A 17,898-nucleotide genomic window follows, 5' to 3' on the forward strand; every position below is an offset into this window, starting at 1 on the left:
TTAATGCTTTTCTAAGGCAGCATTAGACAAGGTACTGGGCCTCAGGCCTGTTGAAATTGCCCGCACACAGGGTTGCTTGGAGGGGCAGTATCTGTGTGTAGATATGTGTCGCTCTGCTCCCTGAGAGTCCCACTCCAGCCTGTCAGTGTCACGGGTTGACTGGTTGTGTCCCTACTGCGGTACTCTTGCTATCTGGAGAGGATCTGCACATTCTTACTCCCAGGCTCTCCTTTCTCCGGATTTCATGCCACCCTTCTCCTCTATCAACTTGACATTGTCTCTGATATGCTGTAATTAATTAAGTGGATACAGCTGACTTCACATTGTGTTGTGCTTATGTTTACCTGGAACCACACCCTTGTCACCAGAATTAGATTTCAGCACCGCAGTGTCCTCGATGGAATGTGTGAGACACCCTCAGGGGAGCTTAGGAGACACGCTGGTCTCGAGTCTCTCCCAGACTCTCAGGGAGAGCAGCTCGTCTCTGCTCTGTAGTGACTCTTGCTTGCTTCCACTTCAGAGAGTGCTGTTTCCTGACTGAGTAGCTGGTGCAGAGCCAGTTACTTCCCAGACACGAACGGCACCCTCCACCCCGGCCCTTAGACGGATTTTAGTTTATAGACTTCACAGTATTTAACACTTAAAAGGTAATGACATAGATCATTTCACATTTATTTGTGGTGGTGGTGTTTTCCCAGAGAGACAAAGAGTTCCTGAAGGCCATGTTTCTCCTGGTTTACCACGACTGTGTGGTCCCTCTTCTGCATTCCGCACTCCTGCCCCCGTTCAGGTGGGCAGAAGAGGAGACAGAGGCTGCCCGGTGGAAGCTTATTGCTGACTTCCTTAAGCAAAACCAAGAAAACGAGGGTGCGCTCCAAGCTCTGCTGTCGCCAGATGGAGTCCATGAACCTTTCGACATTTCAGAGCAGACCTATGACTTCTTGGGTGAAATAAGAAAGAATGCAGCCTGACAGTGGTGGCCCTTGACCCTCAGCTTCCCACCGAATCTGATGGACCCTCCTCGATGACCTGAATAAAATGACAGAACCAAAAGTAACTGTCACGTTATCACTTAGGCTTTATTCTTTTTTGTACAGACCACATTCTGTAAGAAATACTTACCTGATAATTTGAATATGTGTTAACACAATACAATACATTTTATAAGGAATAGTATTACTGAAATTTAGAGAAAATTTTTTTTCAAAACCAACTAACTTAAATTTAAGTTGAGTGTATCCATAGATTTGTGTAAGAGCAAGATTTTTTCAAAAGCTGCATTTATGATTATTCAAGAAAGTGAAAATACAAATAAACTATTGGGACTATATCAAAATAAAAAGCTTCTGCACAGCGAAGGAAACAACAAAACTAAAAGGGAAACAACAAAACCTACTGAATGGGAGAAGATATTTGCAAATGACTTATCCGATAAAGGGTTAATATCCAAAACATATAAAGAATTTTTATAACTCAATATCCAAAAAACAATCCAATTCAAAAATGGGCAGAAGGCACGAACAGACATTTCTCCAAAGAAGACATACAGATGGCCAACAGACACATGAAAAGTTGCTTAACATCACTGATCATCAGGGAAACATTAATCAAAATACAATGAAATATTACCTCCTACCTGTCAGAATAGCTAAAATCAAAAAACACAAGAAACAAGTGTTGGTGAGGATGTGGAGAAAGAGGAACCCTCGTGCACTGTTGGTGGGAATGCAAACTGGTGCAGCCACTATGGAAAACAGTATGGAAGTTCCTCAAAAAATTAAAAATAGAGCTACTCTACAATCCAGCACTACTGAGTATTTACCCCCAAAATACAAAAACTAATTCAAAGGGATATTTATACCTCTATGTTTATAGCAACATTATTCACAATAGCTAAACTATGGAAAGAACCCAAGTGTCCATCAGTAGATGAATGGATAAAGAAGATGTGGTATGTATACAATGGAATATTTTTCTGCCGTAAAAAAGAATGAGATCTTGCCATTTGCAACAACACGGATGGAGCTAGAGAGTATAATGCTGAGGGAAATAAGTCAGTCAGAGAAAGACAAATACTGTATGATCCCATTCATATGTGGAATTTAAGAAAACAAATGAGCAAAGGGAAAAAGAGAGACAAACCAAGAAACAGACTCTTAACTATAGAGAACAAAGTAACGGTTACCAGAAGTAAGGTATTGGGGATAGGGGAAACGGGATGGAAATTAAAGAGTTCACTCACCATGATGAAAAAAATAAAATGATTTAAAAAAAGGAAGTGAAAAGACAGTCCATAGAATGGGAGAAAATAGTTGCAAATCATGTCTGATAAGAGGCTAGTATTTAGCATATATAAATGTAGGATTATTGGTGATAAAATTTATATTGTAAAATGAAGGGGAAGTGGAGAAAATTCTGCTGTTAATCACTTGTTTCAATCTAGTATTTGAATGTGCTTTATCCTAATTAGATATAAAAGCAGGAGCTAGTTTTGCCTTTTCATATAAGTGCTCAGGGGCGCCAGGTGGCTCAGTTGGTTCAGCATCTGACTCTTGGTTTCAGCTCAGGTCCTGATCTCATGGGTTGTGGAATCCAGTCCCACATCAGGCTCTGCACTTAGCAAGGGGTCTGCTTGAAGATTCTCTCCCTCTCTCCGTCCCCCACTCTCTCTCTCTCTCTCTCTTTCTCTCTTGCATACAAGCGCTCTTTCTCTCTCAAATAAAATAAATAAATTTCAAGTCCATATAAGTGCTCTTCAAAAAAAAAAAAAAAACTTTCAGGCTTTGAGGAATGAGTTAGCCCACCCCTATATCAAAAAACCAAGCTTTGTTACAACATTTCAGATAAACTTGTGACTGCTGGTGAATCGTCCCAAGCCTTCACTGTTAGTAGTGATAATACAGCTGGCATTCCTGAAGTGCCTACCGTGCATATTCACAGTTAACTAGGTTAATCTCCACAACTACTGTCAGAAGTAGGTACTGTTTTGTTCCTATAATACTGCTGAAGAAACAGGCCAGGGAGGTCAAGCACTTTGTCCAAAGTCAGAGCTAGTAAGGAGCACAGCTAATATACCAAGCAAAGCTACCATGTATATTTGCTGCCGCCTAAGGTACTCCTCTCATCAGGACAAATGTTGAGGAATTGCATATGCACATAAAACACGAGAGGACCATTTGAAAAAAAAAAAAAAAAACATGACCAATTAGAGTTTAACCTAAATAGCCGGAGTACCAATTGAGGTACTTTTTCTGACCACACGCTGCCTTAGTAGAGGCATTTACTCTTAGAGATCCATCATATCGTGAAACTCCTCAGCTTCATCTTAGCTTTGCCCTAAACCCTTAATCAAAACTCCACTTGGGCCTTCCTCTCAGAAATTAACATGGTATGACAGGGCTCCCAGCCACAAATCTGACAAAGGAACTTGGCCTTGAAAAAGAGATTTCACTGTATCTCCAAGAGTGGTTTTCTGAAGAATCTCTCCGTCTCCCCTCTGTGCCACGTGGGCAGCTGGACATCCAGACACCATTCCTATGGCCGTCATGATGCAGCTGCCCCATCCCCTTCCCAGGCGCTGCCTCCCCAGCTCCTGCTTGAAGGGAAAGGGGTTCCCACCTTTCCACATGGAGGTGGCGAGAGTGAGTGCAGGGAGTTTTCTGCATCGTGTCACGAAGCTGCCTCATCTTAGGTCCCTGTAGTCTTGTTTGAAGGTACCAAGAAACCATGTCACTCACCATTGTGAAGGTCATGTTTTTGTAGAATCTTTATTTTCTTAAGGATTTTATTTGTTTGTTTGAGAGAGAGAGAGTGCACAAGCTGGGGAGAGGGGCAGAGGGAAAAGGAGGAGCAGACTCCCCGCTGAGCAGGGAGTCCGATGTGGGGCTCAATCCCAGGACCCTGGGATCATGACCTGAGCCGAAGGCAGACGCTGAACCCACTGGGCCATCGAGGCACCCCTTTTGTAGAATCTTTAATTCCCTTTTCTACCTTTTTATTTTTTTAATCACTTAGCTTAGTTTTAAACCAGAGGTTGGGCATTTTGAATGAAAGAAAATATTGCTGGTGAATTCCTTTCAGCAAACGTACACGTGAAGAGAGCAAGCTTTCTTTAGAATGTATTTTCAGACTGTCTTCTGTGTTCGTTTGAAATGTGTCATGATTAACAAATAGGAGCAACTTCACAGTCTCTGACACACGGGGAAAATATGGGAACATGAGAGAAAACGGTTTCAGAAATGGTTGGGCCAAAAAGTGAGGCACGAAGGCAGTTAGTCGAAGTGGAGGAAACCGTTCCTCAGGGGTGAACGCGTCTCTGCCATTGAGAGACTCCACATTCTCTCTTCAGTCAATGGAATCTTTTTTTTAAAAAAAAATAGTGAAACCTCCCTGGCTTTTAAAATGTCACTTTCTAGTTTCCAAAACAGGAAGAGGTTGTCAGGCAGCCAAAAACATCCTGGAAATGAGTCCTGGGGTCTGTTTCAAGGAGTGTGACTTGGCAACGCTGAATTAATTGTGAGAGCCTTGGTGGGGGAGCAGCAACAGGGGGATCAGCAGGCCTTTGCCGAGTGACCCCATATGTGCTGCCTTCCTGTGCGGCCAGGGGGACTCCCCGCCTCAGAACCATTGTGGGGGGCAGGGAAGGGGTTTGACGCTGGAAACTGCATGGCCCTCTCTCCCCCAACATCCTAGCCTCTTATGAGTGATTGAGTGTCATATCCATCAGATCTGCTGGAGGTGAAAAATGTTGTGATTCCCTTGTCTGCGTGCATGGGCTGGATAGTGAGGGGACAGGGCATGGAATAAAGGGTGGGTACAATCTCAGTCTTGAGTGGTTTTTATGGTGTGAGGGATGAGGCCGAACAACTCACGAGGAACCATTTGAAATATACCACACGCAAACAGAGCAGATTTAACTTGCCAACCCAGTAGCATCTGGGAAACCCATCTGTAAAGGGAGGGAACTGGAAGTGTCATCTACCAGCCAAGGGCTTTGTTAGTTTGCAGCAGGATAGGATATCCTTTGCCGTGAGCTGGCCCCTCTTCCTCTTGTGCGAAGCATTCCAAGCTGGGAGGTGCTCTCGGGGCGTGGAGTTGACCAGAGCTAGCTGTCACCTAGCTGCTTTCTCTTCCGTTTCCTCAAAGCAGAGACTCAGAGCCTGCACCCTACTTACTTAAGGCACTGAGCCTCTGAGGTTTATATTGTCTGTTCCTTTATTCATTCAGCAGGTACTCACTAAGCACCTACTATGCTCCAGGCACAGCATTCAGCTTTGAGGACGCGGGGCGGGGGGGGCAGCCCTGACCTGATCCCTGTCCTAACTTACAATGCACGAGGTAGGCAATAATCACACACAAGAACCACAGAGGAAGAGTGCAGACCTTTAGAAGAGCCTCCCTCTCATTGTGTCTTTTTGTTGTTGCTGTACCACCTACATTCCAGCACTCCCGTGACCCAGAATGTTCATAGCACTAGACCAGGCCCAAGTAAGTAGTCAGGGTAGCTTTTTTCCTGATCTGCTTCCTTTCTCCCCCACCTCCACTATCTGACTCTTGGGGACCGACTAGATTCCGATCAGCGTTCGGATGTATGCCTTACTATCTGAACTCCCACCATTCACTCTGAAACTCGGGAACACATGGGTTTTGACAACCTAGTATCTCTCAACATCCAGACTCACTGTCTGAACTCCTGATACTGGAACATAGTCGTCCAATAGACTTGGCTAGGGAAGGTGGGTGGAGCCCCAAGTGAGTGGCAAGTGAAGGGCTGTGCCGTCTTATTTAGGAAAATGGAGACCTCGGGCTTTATGACCCCCCCAGTGACACACCAGATAAAGGCACACAGGTCTGTAGGCAGCAATATAAAGCGAAGATCATAAATGGAATACAGCTCAAATTCAGGACTTTGGTAGTGTGTCTATTGCTTAGTCTGTTTCTCATGCTCGGGAGACAGACTGGACCTTAACCTGCTCACTTGTGTCTGACTTTGCCAGCAGAGATTAACTTTGCAGAACTTTGTCCTTTCGAAGAGGCCATTTTGGAGGATAGCAGAAAAAGGCTCCAAGCTTTCTGATCTCTCCTCCAGGTTGGTATCTCTGGATGACCCAAACATTATCCCATTGAGTCCTTCCTCTTTCCTCGAAGCCACCCTTTGACCCTGACGAGTTCCATGCCTGCCCAGACCCCACAGATCCTGGGAGCCAGACTCTGTTCTGCCTGATGGCCGTAGAGACAGCATGAACCACAGCCTCCTCCCACGTATGGTCCTATCTGTGTGCACATTCTGTCTCCCTGATTTGAAAGTCGAGACGACCTCTATTTGTAGAAATAGTAGAGCTGCAGTCCACCTCAGTCTGAATCAAGAGACTAGAGCTAGCAGGGTATGTGTGTCCCTGCAGCATAAATGGGGAGAGCTGTGCTCCTTTTTCTGCCGTGGAAAGATGTTATAGTAGCCAGCTGGTGCTTCTGCTGCCCAGCATACCAGGAGAGAAGCTCTCCTGGTAGCTTTATTCTTCTTCCCCTAGAGGAGGCCCCTTTACATAGACACACACACACACACACACACACACGCACACGCACACACGCACACACACCCTTTTATCCCAGCTCCAGGGGTGGGCTTTGATTGGCCCAAGTGGATCAGCATGTCCCATTCCCCTGTCACAGTGAGGGGACTGGGAATGGAGCAACAGAGAGCAAATCAATCCCAGGAGATTTACTCACCAGAGCACTTTCATCCCCTGCTTGGTATAGTGGGACACATGAGACTTGAAGCCACTGTGCGCTGCAGGGACATTGCCACCAGGAAGAGAGAGCCTAGAGCTGTGTGTATGTGGGGGTAGCACTGAATGAGGTTAAGAATGAGGCTAACTGCAGGGACAGTGACAGGTGGAGCTGACAGGCAGGACGGATCTAGACACTCATTAACATTGTTTGAGTCACTGGATCCAGCCTCACCTGAATGCAGCATTCCCTCTGAACTTCTCACTTGCCTAAAGTAATATATTCCCTCCATTGTTCATGTTAGAATGGGTTCTCGTAATCCTTGCAATGGGAAGAGTCCTAGTGGCTACAAGTGGCTATCCTTTCCCCAGGCATCTCTGGCTTTCTCCTGGCCTGAACCTTATCTGTCAGGCAACCAATAAATCTTTTCTGAAAAATGTATGAGACAGTTTATTGGTGGGCAGAGAGGTTGAGGAAGAGGAGTCAGAAGGATAAGCCGATGTCTCCAAAGTCATTATGACTGAAAGTGTAGATTCAGTCATTCGAAACATTTATTGAGCACCGACTGTGTTCTGGGCAGTATTCAATATGAACAAAACACCACTGTCCTGAAGCCAACATCGTAGGGAGGAGCGGGGTGGGCAGGGAGGCAAACAACATGCAAATGAATCCATAAACAAGAAAAATACTAGGTGGGGATAAGTGCGGTTCAGAGAATCCAAACAGGATGGTGTAGTTCTGGTTCTGGCGAATAGAGACTAGTGGTGACTTATCCATTTTCTTTCCTCTGCTATCTCCAGACCTGGCTCTGAGACACCATGAAGCCAGAACTGAGCACAGCAAACAAACCAAACATACCTGCAAAAGGAGCCCTCAATTTCTGGTCTGAGGAATGGGAAAGAGAGCCCCTCCAGGTCAGAGAGTGGAAAAGCCCTGTTTCTATTTGTCTTTCCCGTTCTTTCCTGTCCCAGCCCTCAGCTATCTAGTGACAGTAGTGGTGAAAGGCAGTGGCAGGCAGACAGATGACGAGGACTCTGGGAGGGGAGCCCTTCTCTCCCACCACAGAAACGGGGTCCTAAGAGCATTGGGGGGAAATCCCTGATGCTTCCCCGCCACCCCCCCACCCCCAGTCTCTGTCTATCTGTCTCAGTCTCCATCCCTCTGTCTCTCAGGATGTGGGTGCGTGTGTGTGGGTGTGGGTGTGTGTTTTGGCACAGCAGAGCAGGGAAACTAAAACCCTGGCTTTTCAGCCAGAAAACCAAGGTGAGAGGGGAAGGGAGCAAGGTCTCCTGGGAATTGGAAAGCACTGGGGAATTCATGGAGAAGAGAGAGTTCGAGAAAGTGATTCCTTAAAATAGCGTATGAATGCCTGAGCTCACCCCAAAACTGACCCTACACAGCATACTAAATGGTTTAGAACTGAGCTCCAGGGTCCCAGACTGGTCTCAAGTCCCAGACGAGCACACACACACTGAACAGATTGGAATTGCATTGCAAAACCTTAAAAACTGAACTGACACTGGTCAGTGATTACATCCCAGAGATGACAGAGAGCAATTTGCAGCAGGAACCTAACCAGGCATTTGCCTGATAAACCAAAAAATCAACATTTGTGTAGGATTTAAACAAGACCCAGAATCTCGTCACAGTATTCCCCATGTCCAGATACAATCCAAAATTACATGATATTTGAAGACCTGGGAAAATCTTCACATCTCTCAAGGCAAAAGGACAATCAAGAGACAATTCTGACATGACACAAGAATTAAAATTGAGACATTAAAGCAGCTATTACGAGCATGTTCCAAGAAATAGAGGCAAATCTTGAATAGAAAGATAGTCTCATCAGAGTAACAGACAATACAAAAAGAACGGAAATGAAATTTGGGGAATAAAGAATATAATAACCAAACAGAAAACATTCATTACATGGACTCAATTTTTTTCCTCTTAAGTTCTTTAAAGTATGTGTGATAATTGAAAGCAAAAGTCATAACATTGGTGGGGTTTGAGTGTATGCATATACAATACATATGACAACTGCGATTGGAAAACAAGAGAGTAAAGGGACCTACATGGTCATAAGGTTTCTGCATTCCATTTGAAGTTGCAAAATATTAATTCTGAGTAGACTGGAAAGTTAACTGCAAATATTGTAACTCCTAGAGCAAACTTGTAAACAACCAGTGCAAAGAGACATAGTCAAAACTCCGTAGATGAGTTAAAGTGGAACACTAAAATATTCCCCAAATCCAAAGGAATGCAAGAACAAGGAAGCAAAGAAATGAAACACAGGGCAAACAAACAAAAAACAAAAATAAACTGGTAGACCTAAATCCAAGCATATCAATAATCACCTTCGATGTAAAGAGTCTAAACACACCAAAAGCAGCAAACTTCAGAATGGATTTTTTTTAAGATTTTATTTATTTATTTGACATAGAGAGACAGCCAGCGAGAGAGGGAACACAAGCAAGGGGAGTGGGAGAGGAAGAAGCAGGCTCCCAGCGGAGAGCCTGATGTGGGGCTCGATCCCAGAACGCCGGGATCACGCCCTGAGCCAAAGGCAGACGCTTAACCGCTGTGCCACCTAGGCGCCCCTCAGAATGGATTTTAAAAGAAAAAACGATCCATCTACATCAGGACCACAGCAAAAGACATATAAATATGTAAGTAAAAGTAAAAGGGTGAGAAAGAAAAATAAAAGGGTAGAAAAAGTATATACCATGTAAACACCAAGTGTGTTATAATATACATGCAAACATCAATTACAAGCAGCAGTACTTGCCTACACTGTTGGTGGGAATATAAATAGCTTAAACCACTTTGTAAACTACCTTGACATCGTCTGCAAAAATGACCACATGACCCACACTTCTACTCCTACGATATTCCCAATAGAAGTGCATATATAGGGGGCACCTGGGGGGCTCAGCTGGTTAAGCATCTTGACTTTGGCTCAGGTCATGATGTCAGGGTCCTGGGATGGAGCCCCGCATCAGGCTCCACGCTCAGTGGGGAGTCTCCTTGTCCCTCTGCTCTCCCGCGCCCCATGTGCTCTCTCTCTTTCTCTCTCTCAAATAAATGAAGTCTTTTTTAAAAAAAAAAGTGTATATATAGATGCCCCAAAAGACATGTTCTAAAATGTTCATAGTATTGTTCTTAATATAACCCCAATGGAAAGAACTCAAATGTCCAGAAACAATGGACTGGTGAAGTGTAGCACATTCACAGAGTGGAACACATGCAGCAGCAAGTGACATGGATGAGTGTCACAGACCTCATGTTGAGTGAAAGAAGCCAGACACAAAGGAATCCATTCAAAAACAGGCAAAACCAGCCTATGGGGTTAAGACGGCATGAGAGCAGGTATTAGGGAGGAGGGCGGGAGAATGACTGGGCGTCTGGTAACATTCTGTGCCTGGGTGGCAGTTTCATGGTCTGCGTGTTTTGTGCACTTTTTCTGTAAGTGTATTATGCACCAATAAAAACAATTTTGAAACTATTTTTAAAAATCAGAGAGGAGATGTGAACAGGGGAGGTTCTGTTGTGGAAAGGAAAGAAGGCTAGAAGAGAAGTGATTTCAGGATTAGAATTAGATAAACAAGCAAGTACTTCTTAAGCATCTGCCATATGCCTGAACTGTGCTAAATGCATTCAGTAGGGACTATCCCATTTAACCCGCCCCCACGAAACAAGGAGAGTGTGGACACAATGATCACAGGACTCAGCAGCAGTAAGAAGTGTCTTGGGACATAAGGTAAAAGAGTAAAAACCGATCCAAAAAGAAAGAAGGAAAAACCAACGAACCAACCAACCAACCAACAGGGGGAAGAAGACACTGCCCAAGAGTAATCTCCAAGAGCTTCCTGGTCTCGGCAAGGCAGACGCTCCAGGGGCATCCTGCTGATCACGTGGTCTGATTATGTGAAGCCCCCCCCCCCCCCCCCCCCCCCCCGTTAAGCTATTCAGCCAGACCTGATGCATCTGGGATGCTGGCTCTTTCTGAAACACATTTCAGCAGAACGGCCGTCGGGAGGGCTGTAGAGCTTTCGTCGTGGAGTGTTTTGTGACACCTCCTCCAGGAATACGATGCAAAAGTTAGAATCATTTCAGGAACGTGTGAGCTTTTCTCTATTTCTTCCCAATTGAAGCTGCTCTTACGGCTCTAAACTTCTGTCCCTGCTGGGATCTCACTCCCTGTGGTGCGTTATGAATCCTGCAGCTTTCTTATCAGTTGCCTAAGTAGAGTGTGCTATACTTTGTCACGTATGATCCAACATCACTTGGTTAAATGTAAAATGTTTAAAATATGCCAAAGTTTTTATAACCATGGTTTGTCACATCTTCATTTCTTTTTTTTTTTTTTTTTTCTTTTTTTCGGGAGAGCAAGTGCACGCAAGCAGAGGGTTGGAGGGGCAGAGATAGGGAGAGAATCCCAAGCAGGCTCCACACACAGCGCAGAGCCCAATTCGAGGCTCCATCTCACGACCCTGAGATCATGACCTGAGCCAAAATCAAGAGTTGATCACTCAACCGACTGGGCCACACAGGCACCCCATCTTCATTTCTTAACACACAAATGGCCTCAGGAGGAAGAGGTGGCTCAGGCTCTGTCAACCTCTAAGGGGCTCCAGATTCTATTATTACTGTGGCTTCATAGATGAGAAATGACCTAAGGACCATGTTTTCCTTCTTGCTTTCCCTAAACTCCCATGATGCCGTGTTGTCAGTGGTCAAGTCCAAGTAGCCAACAGGTCATAAGAGTCTCACAGGACTTATTTACAACCTGCAGGAGAGGTGGGATTCCTGAGGCAATGTCTGCTTAGCTTGAGTTCATCCTGCAAACGAGGTGGGGCCAGATGGCAGGTGGAATGAGGGCCTCGATTTCTCCCTAGGTCTCCGTGGGCCTGAGGGAAGGGAATGACCAGGACGGTTTCAGGTTTAGTCCGTGTGCTCCTTGCCTCTCCTTGCAATGCTTTGTTTTGGGCTTCATTTGTCCAAAACCCCCTCTCTGCTGGCTATCCCCAGACTGGGCAAAGAGCCAGCTGGCTGTTCCACTGACCTGTGCCCAGGAGGGCAGGCTCTGGAATGCACCGTTCTTCCTAATGAACAGATACTGGCCTCTTGTGGAAGATGCTAATTACCCCAGCACACAAGGCTATCCTTCCCACATCCCCTCCTCACCAGGGAGCAGTTCCCCGACGGGCCTGCCCAGGGCTGAGGTTGACCATGGAGGGCAGGGAGAAAGGACCCCAACCCCAAGCACCCCACGCAGACCCTGGGATTCCAGGCCTTTCTGCAGATGGTCAGCTGTAAGGTAGAGAAGAAAAGGACTCAAGTCTCTAGGACCTATCTTTAGAGTGAGAGGAGTTACTTGGCCACTGGGTCACAGCCCCCCTGATCGGCCAGCGGGTGGGAGGGAGGCAGGAAGGAACTCCCTGGCCCCAAGCCCAGCTCCTGGCGACACTGACTGGGGGCCGTGGCAGGGAAGGAGGAAGGCTCAAACTTGGGGCAGCACCCAGCCAACTGAGCTTCTCAGGTGCCTGCTGGGGCGGACTTCTAGAGAGGGAGAACTCCTCCATCTGCTGTGTGAGCAGAGAGGAGAGGAGGGTGGTGAAGGGGATGCAAGGAGAGAAGGAAATGCCCATTTCCTGGGGACAGGAGCTGGAAGTGAGGAGGGCTTCTCTCTCTGAGACGGAGGGTGGCCCCCAAGAGTGGAGAAGGAGGGACCCAGGCAGCAGGGGCAGACGGATATAAGACCCAACATCATTTGTGACCAGCTCTGTGACCTTAACCTAACAGATTCCCAGTCTCTGCACTTGGGAAGGAGATGATAGAGCCATGAGCACGGCTGTGGGGAGCGACAGAGTTACCTGTAGGTTGCTTAGCTCATAGTAGGTCCTCAGTAAACACTCCTGGTCATGACAGGTGGCCTTTGCTTAGACTCTGGCCACACAGTCGAGGGGTGGTGGCTGTAGCTCTCATCTGCTGGAGTAATATGCTCCCAGATTCAAAATTCCTGAGGAGGAAAAGTGTAGGAAGAGATGCCCCCCTTGCCTCCGTGTGCCCAGCGGCTCTGCCCCAGGGAGCCAAGGCCCATCTGATGCAAATCCAAATCCACGTTCGCATTTCAATGAGGAGTCTTTTGGCTGGAGCGAGTGGAAGGACCTGCTCGGCTGGAACGTTTTTTTTTCCTCCCAGGCGACGTCCGATGGGTGTGTCGGGCAGGAGGTGATATTTGACGGGGCGGCGCGGGCGAGCCGCTGCGGAGCCAAGGGCACCAGGCAGTGGGCGAGAGATGGCCTCCCCGGACCTGCCGCCCCCCACCAGCTACGCCCCGCCCGAAGTGCCGCTGGGGGTCGTGCTGTTCTTCACCATCCCCTACGCCTTCTTCTTGCCCGAGCTGGTGAGTGCTGCCCCATGGGTCACCTGCAGGAGGGGTGGGTCCAGGAGAAGCCCGCGCTCCCTGGGGAGGGAGGACAGGGGCCGGAGCTGCCTCGGTCTCCGATGTCCCCCACCACTCAGACTCAGCCAGGATGACCCAAATCCCTCCCTTTGCTGCTCCTCCCAACTTCTGCAGTATGGGTGGCTTTCCCCTTCCAAAACAAACCCACCGTGGGTGACAGGCAGGCCACCCAGTGATCGGAGGGGCGGTGGGGGTGGGGGGGCATGCTGCTAATACATCGTGGGTCCTCAGGAAGATGCTGGAAATGGACTTTTATATGGTTTCTTTTCTACAACCACTTGCTTGTTTCTGCTTTTCTTAAGTTCAGAACAGTGGTGGGGAGGGGGACTCTGTCTTTCCTTCTGAGAGGAGGTCTTCCAGTATTAACTGTCTTGTCAGCTGACTTTGAACTTTGACTTGTAGACTCTGTGCAAGAGGTAGCTTATGACAACGTCTGCCATAAAACATTTGTGTGAGCTGCCCCAGTTGCACACGGGGACCCGTCCCTGCGTTCCGTTCTGTGCTATGCCCTGCAGCTGGATTGCCAGGGGCTGGGGGTGGCTCGCAGACTGCAGTCCGCAGGGCTCTACAGAGCCAGTGTTCTTCTGAGCCAGCTGCCATTATCCCCTTTCTACTCACAGGGACACTGAAGGCTGGTGAACCATTCAGGGCAAAGAAGTTTATTTTGTGTTTTGAACACATCCTGAAATACCTAGCTTGTGGGTGACACTTTCTTACCAGCTCTGAATTTGGCAGTGCTGACCCCGGGTCTGGGAGGGGAAGGTGGAGGGTGGTTCCAGCTTTCAATCAGACCTGACTGCTGGCCCTGTCTCGTCATCTGCGTCTGCCTGAAGGCTGGGCCCGAGCGAGTGACCCTGTGGCAAACTGGTTAAAGCGTACCCATTGATGGCACCAAGAAAGGGAAGCCAGGCAGGGTGGGCCCAGCATTTGGGCGGCTCCAGCTGAAACCCCACCCGAGAGGCAGGTTTCTGCCAGGCCCGTCCCCCGGGGCCAGCAGGGGGGTATAAGCATGGGCATCCTGCCAGGCTGATGACATCTTAGTGCTCTTACAAGTTCTCTGTGCCCAGCCCTGGGTGTGTCCCTCACCTCAGAACAACCACATGAATTGCCAGGATTGAGGTTCACGCCACCACTTCGTACTGAGCACACGCTTTGTATCAGTCTTACAAGCCCCTGGTACAGGGCCCTGCCTTCCCCAGTTCCCTGTCTGCTGGAGACAGATTCCTGAGCACTCTTCCACAGTCAGACTCTGCTTGAGGCAGCGACCATCCTGGGCTGTGCCATCAGCAAGGAGAGACCGTCTGACCTTGTCAAGTCAGGGAGGGGTCCAGTCCTACATCAGAGGCACCGATTTGGGTGCTGGACCTCAAAGGACAGGCTGGATTTCCAAGCTGGAAGCCAAGAAAAGGGAGGGCCTGGAGTCCAGGAAAGCCCAGCAGGCAGGAGGCTGGAGGGAAGGGGCTTACAGAACCGGGAAAGCACCTTGGGGGATCTTGTGATAGGGGCCATCGCAGCACCCAGCCCCTCGAGGCTGGGCTCCTGTGTGCTTCAGTGGGTAGTCTGGAGCTTTAAGTATCTTAGGGGGTAGGATATTGTGATTGGCTCAATTGTACTCATTTATTTTCTTTTGAAGTAATTTAGATTTATAGCAAAGCTGTGTGAATAGGACAGAGCGTTCCCGTATGGCTTCCCTTAAAGTCCATATCTTACACAATGCAACTATCAAAATCAGGAAATTAGCACGGATACTTTCATTGATCAACTATTCTAATAAACTTCATTCAAATCGTGCTGATTTCCCCACTCATGTCATTTTTCTGGTCCAGGTTCCAGTCCAGGGCATTTGGCATTGCATTTGGGTGTCTTATCTCCTCTGTCTCCTTCAGTCTGTGTCTTCACACTTTTGAAGAATAGCAATCGGTTATTTTGTAAATTTCCTTTCATTCAGCCTTGTCTGATGTTTCCTTATTTACAGTTTTAGGGTTTTTTTTTTTTTTTTAGGATTTATTTATTTTATTTGAGAGAGAGAGCATGAGTGGGAGGAGCAGAGAGAGAGGGAGAGAGAATCTCAAGCAGACCTTGTACTGAGTGGGAGGCTGACATGGGGCTCGATCCCAGGACCCTGAGATCGTGACCTGAGCCAAAATCAACAGTGGGACACTTAACCAACTGCACCACCCAGGTGCCCCTACAACTTTAGTTTTAATTCACAAGTGATTCTTATTCATTGTGGAATACTTAGAAAATATAGAAATAAATAAAATCCATATATATGGATAATAATAAATATAATCCGTATTCATCTGCATATATATACACACATATGTATTTAATGGGGTTATTCTGTACATGCTGTTTTGTTTTTTTAAAGATTTTATTTATTCATTCGAGAGAGCACAAGCAAGGGGAGGGCCAGAGGGAGAGGGAGAAGCAGACTTCCTGCTAAGGAGGAAGCCTGATGTGGGGCTTGATCCCAGGGCCCTGAGATCATGACCTGAGCCAAAGGCAGACATGTAACTGACTGAGCCACCCAGGCGCCCTTTACATGCTGTTTTGCAGTATCTTTTCCTTAAGTGAGTGTTTCTAGCACAGACTATAGAATCAAATGTGCCTGCCTCATATCTGGGGCCAGGGATGGGAGGTAAACAGGAGAGGAGGAAGAATATCAAGTTGGTTGGTTGATTCTGATCCCATTGAGCAGAAGATATGCTGGGCTGGAGGGGTGGGTGAGAATCAGCCTACCAGAAACCCCTCTGTCCCTAGTCACCTGGGCATGCAGCCTGCTGCCGCACATTGGGGCTGACCACAAGCACCCGGCCTTGGGGTCTCAGCAGATTCTCAGTCTGGGGGCCTAAGGCATCATAGACAGCCATATGCTTTTCTGAGGACATGAGTCCAGAGAGTGGATTCTAAAACCAGGAGCTCAGGCCAGCAAAAGGGGGCAGTTAGCAAGTGAAATCGTACCTGGATTCAGATGTAGTCTGTGACGGGGGTGGTCCAGGGTGGACATTGGTGGTGTCTGCAGACACACCACCCTCCAGCCACTGTTTACGGAGCACCCACAGTGAGGTCTGGAGAGCAGCAAGCGGCCGTCTCGGTCTCTTTTACAGTAACCACAGTGACAAGCTAGGGTGGCAAGAGGATCTGCATGTTCCCTACCAGAGTCTGCCCCCAGATCTGCTCGTTCAGATCTTTACCTAAGTTGCTTTATTTTAGACTCTCTAACATTAAAATGCACAGTTTAAACATTGATTTTGCAGTAATTAAAGATTCATAGGCAGTTGCAAATATAGTTCAGAGAGGTCTCCCATAGCTTTCCCCCACCCTCCCCCCAGTGATTTCGTAATGCTAGTCCCATCAAAACCGAGTAACCATGTGGTCAAGGATGTCCACGCTTCTATGCCATCTTCTCACATGTGTAGATTCGTTCACCACTACAATCAAGAAAACTGTTCCATCACCACAGAGATCTTCCACTTGCTTGCTTTTTACAGTCACCCAACCCCCACCCAGTCTTCCCTCATCCCCTCCAGAACCCCTGGAAGCCACTAATTTCATCTCTACAATTTTGTTATTTCAAGAAAGTTATATAAATAGAGGCACCTGGGTGGCTCAGTCAGTTAAGCATCCAGCTCTTGGTTTCAGCTCAGGTCATGATCTCAGGATGGTGAGATCGAGGCACATGTTGAGCTCCACACTCAATTTAGAGTCTCCTTGAGGTTCTCTCTCCCTCTCCCTCTGCCCCTCCCTCTGCTCATGCTCGCTCTCTTTCTTTCTCTCTAAAATAAATAAACAAATCTTTTTAAAAGAAAGTAATATAAATAAATGGACGCCTAGAGTATGCGGCCTTTTGAGATTGGCCTCTTGCACACAGCATAACGCCCTTGAGGTCCACCCAAGTTGTGTGTACGTCAGTAGTTCCTTTGACGGCTGCGTAGTATTCTGTGGCATGGACATACGGTCGTTTGTTTCACCACTGACCCTCTGAGACACATTGTAGTTGCTTACAGATTTTAGCTTTTCTAAATAAAGTGAATGTTCACATACAGGCTTTAGTGTGGGTATTGTTTTCACCGCTCTGGGAGAAGGTGATGGTTACGTTGTGTTACCTTGTGTAATAAGTGTATGCTCACATTTTATTAAGAAACTGACAAACTGTTTTCCAGAGGGCCTGCACCATTTTACATTCCCACCAGCAATGGAGGAAAGTTTCTGAGATTTTAACACTAAAATTCATATTTTGTTTGGTTTAGTTTGGAGTTCAGATTTCTCCCTTGAAAGTGATATTAATTTCAAAATGTAATCTCCAGGTGTGGAACAGTGCATTTTAAGGTGAGAACAGACATGCTGTTTTCCGTCTCTCTTTCATTCGAAGAGTTCGAGAGCCTGCTGGTGCTAGTGCAGGGAGGGGCTGGGGACTGGTGACTCACGGCACCACACCCCCTGCCCCCCGCCCCCAGCCCAGCTCTTCTGAGCACACAGTGTGTGCTAGGGGATGGTGATTGCCTGTATGGTGTGAGCTGACTCATCAGCTTTTTTACAAGAGGACAAGGGGATGCCGAGAGCTGACCCAGGAGACTGTGACCTGGGGAGTGCTCTATGAAACAGAGTCCAAGACGTCTTTTGACTTTACTCTCTTCATTAGTTAACTTAATTCATTCGATGTTTCATGAAAAAGAAACAGCTAAGAAGATTTCTAGAGT

The 17,898-nt window shown here is 47.2% G+C and overlaps 1 protein-coding gene across 3 annotated transcripts in view; it reads left to right on the top strand.

The window, feature by feature from the left end:
* Nucleotides 1-17,898, top strand: part of NPHP1 (nephrocystin 1) — a 93,251-nt gene that overhangs the window by 57,267 nt on the left and 18,086 nt on the right. For 2 of the 3 annotated variants that reach the window (XM_026480208.4, XM_026480192.4), the window contains exon 20: nt 699-1,073. In XM_026480208.4, coding sequence (XP_026335993.1) covers nt 699-971 — 273 coding nt within the window. In that variant the 3' untranslated portion in view covers nt 972-1,073. Of the gene's footprint in view, nt 1-698; nt 1,074-12,930; nt 13,136-17,898 lie in introns of those variants that run through there. The other variant, XM_057309099.1, reaches the window with a different exon arrangement.

The sequence above is a fragment of the Ursus arctos genome, unplaced genomic scaffold (genome assembly GCF_023065955.2).
Source record: "Ursus arctos isolate Adak ecotype North America unplaced genomic scaffold, UrsArc2.0 scaffold_8, whole genome shotgun sequence".
Classification (NCBI taxonomy): domain Eukaryota; kingdom Metazoa; phylum Chordata; class Mammalia; order Carnivora; family Ursidae; genus Ursus; species Ursus arctos.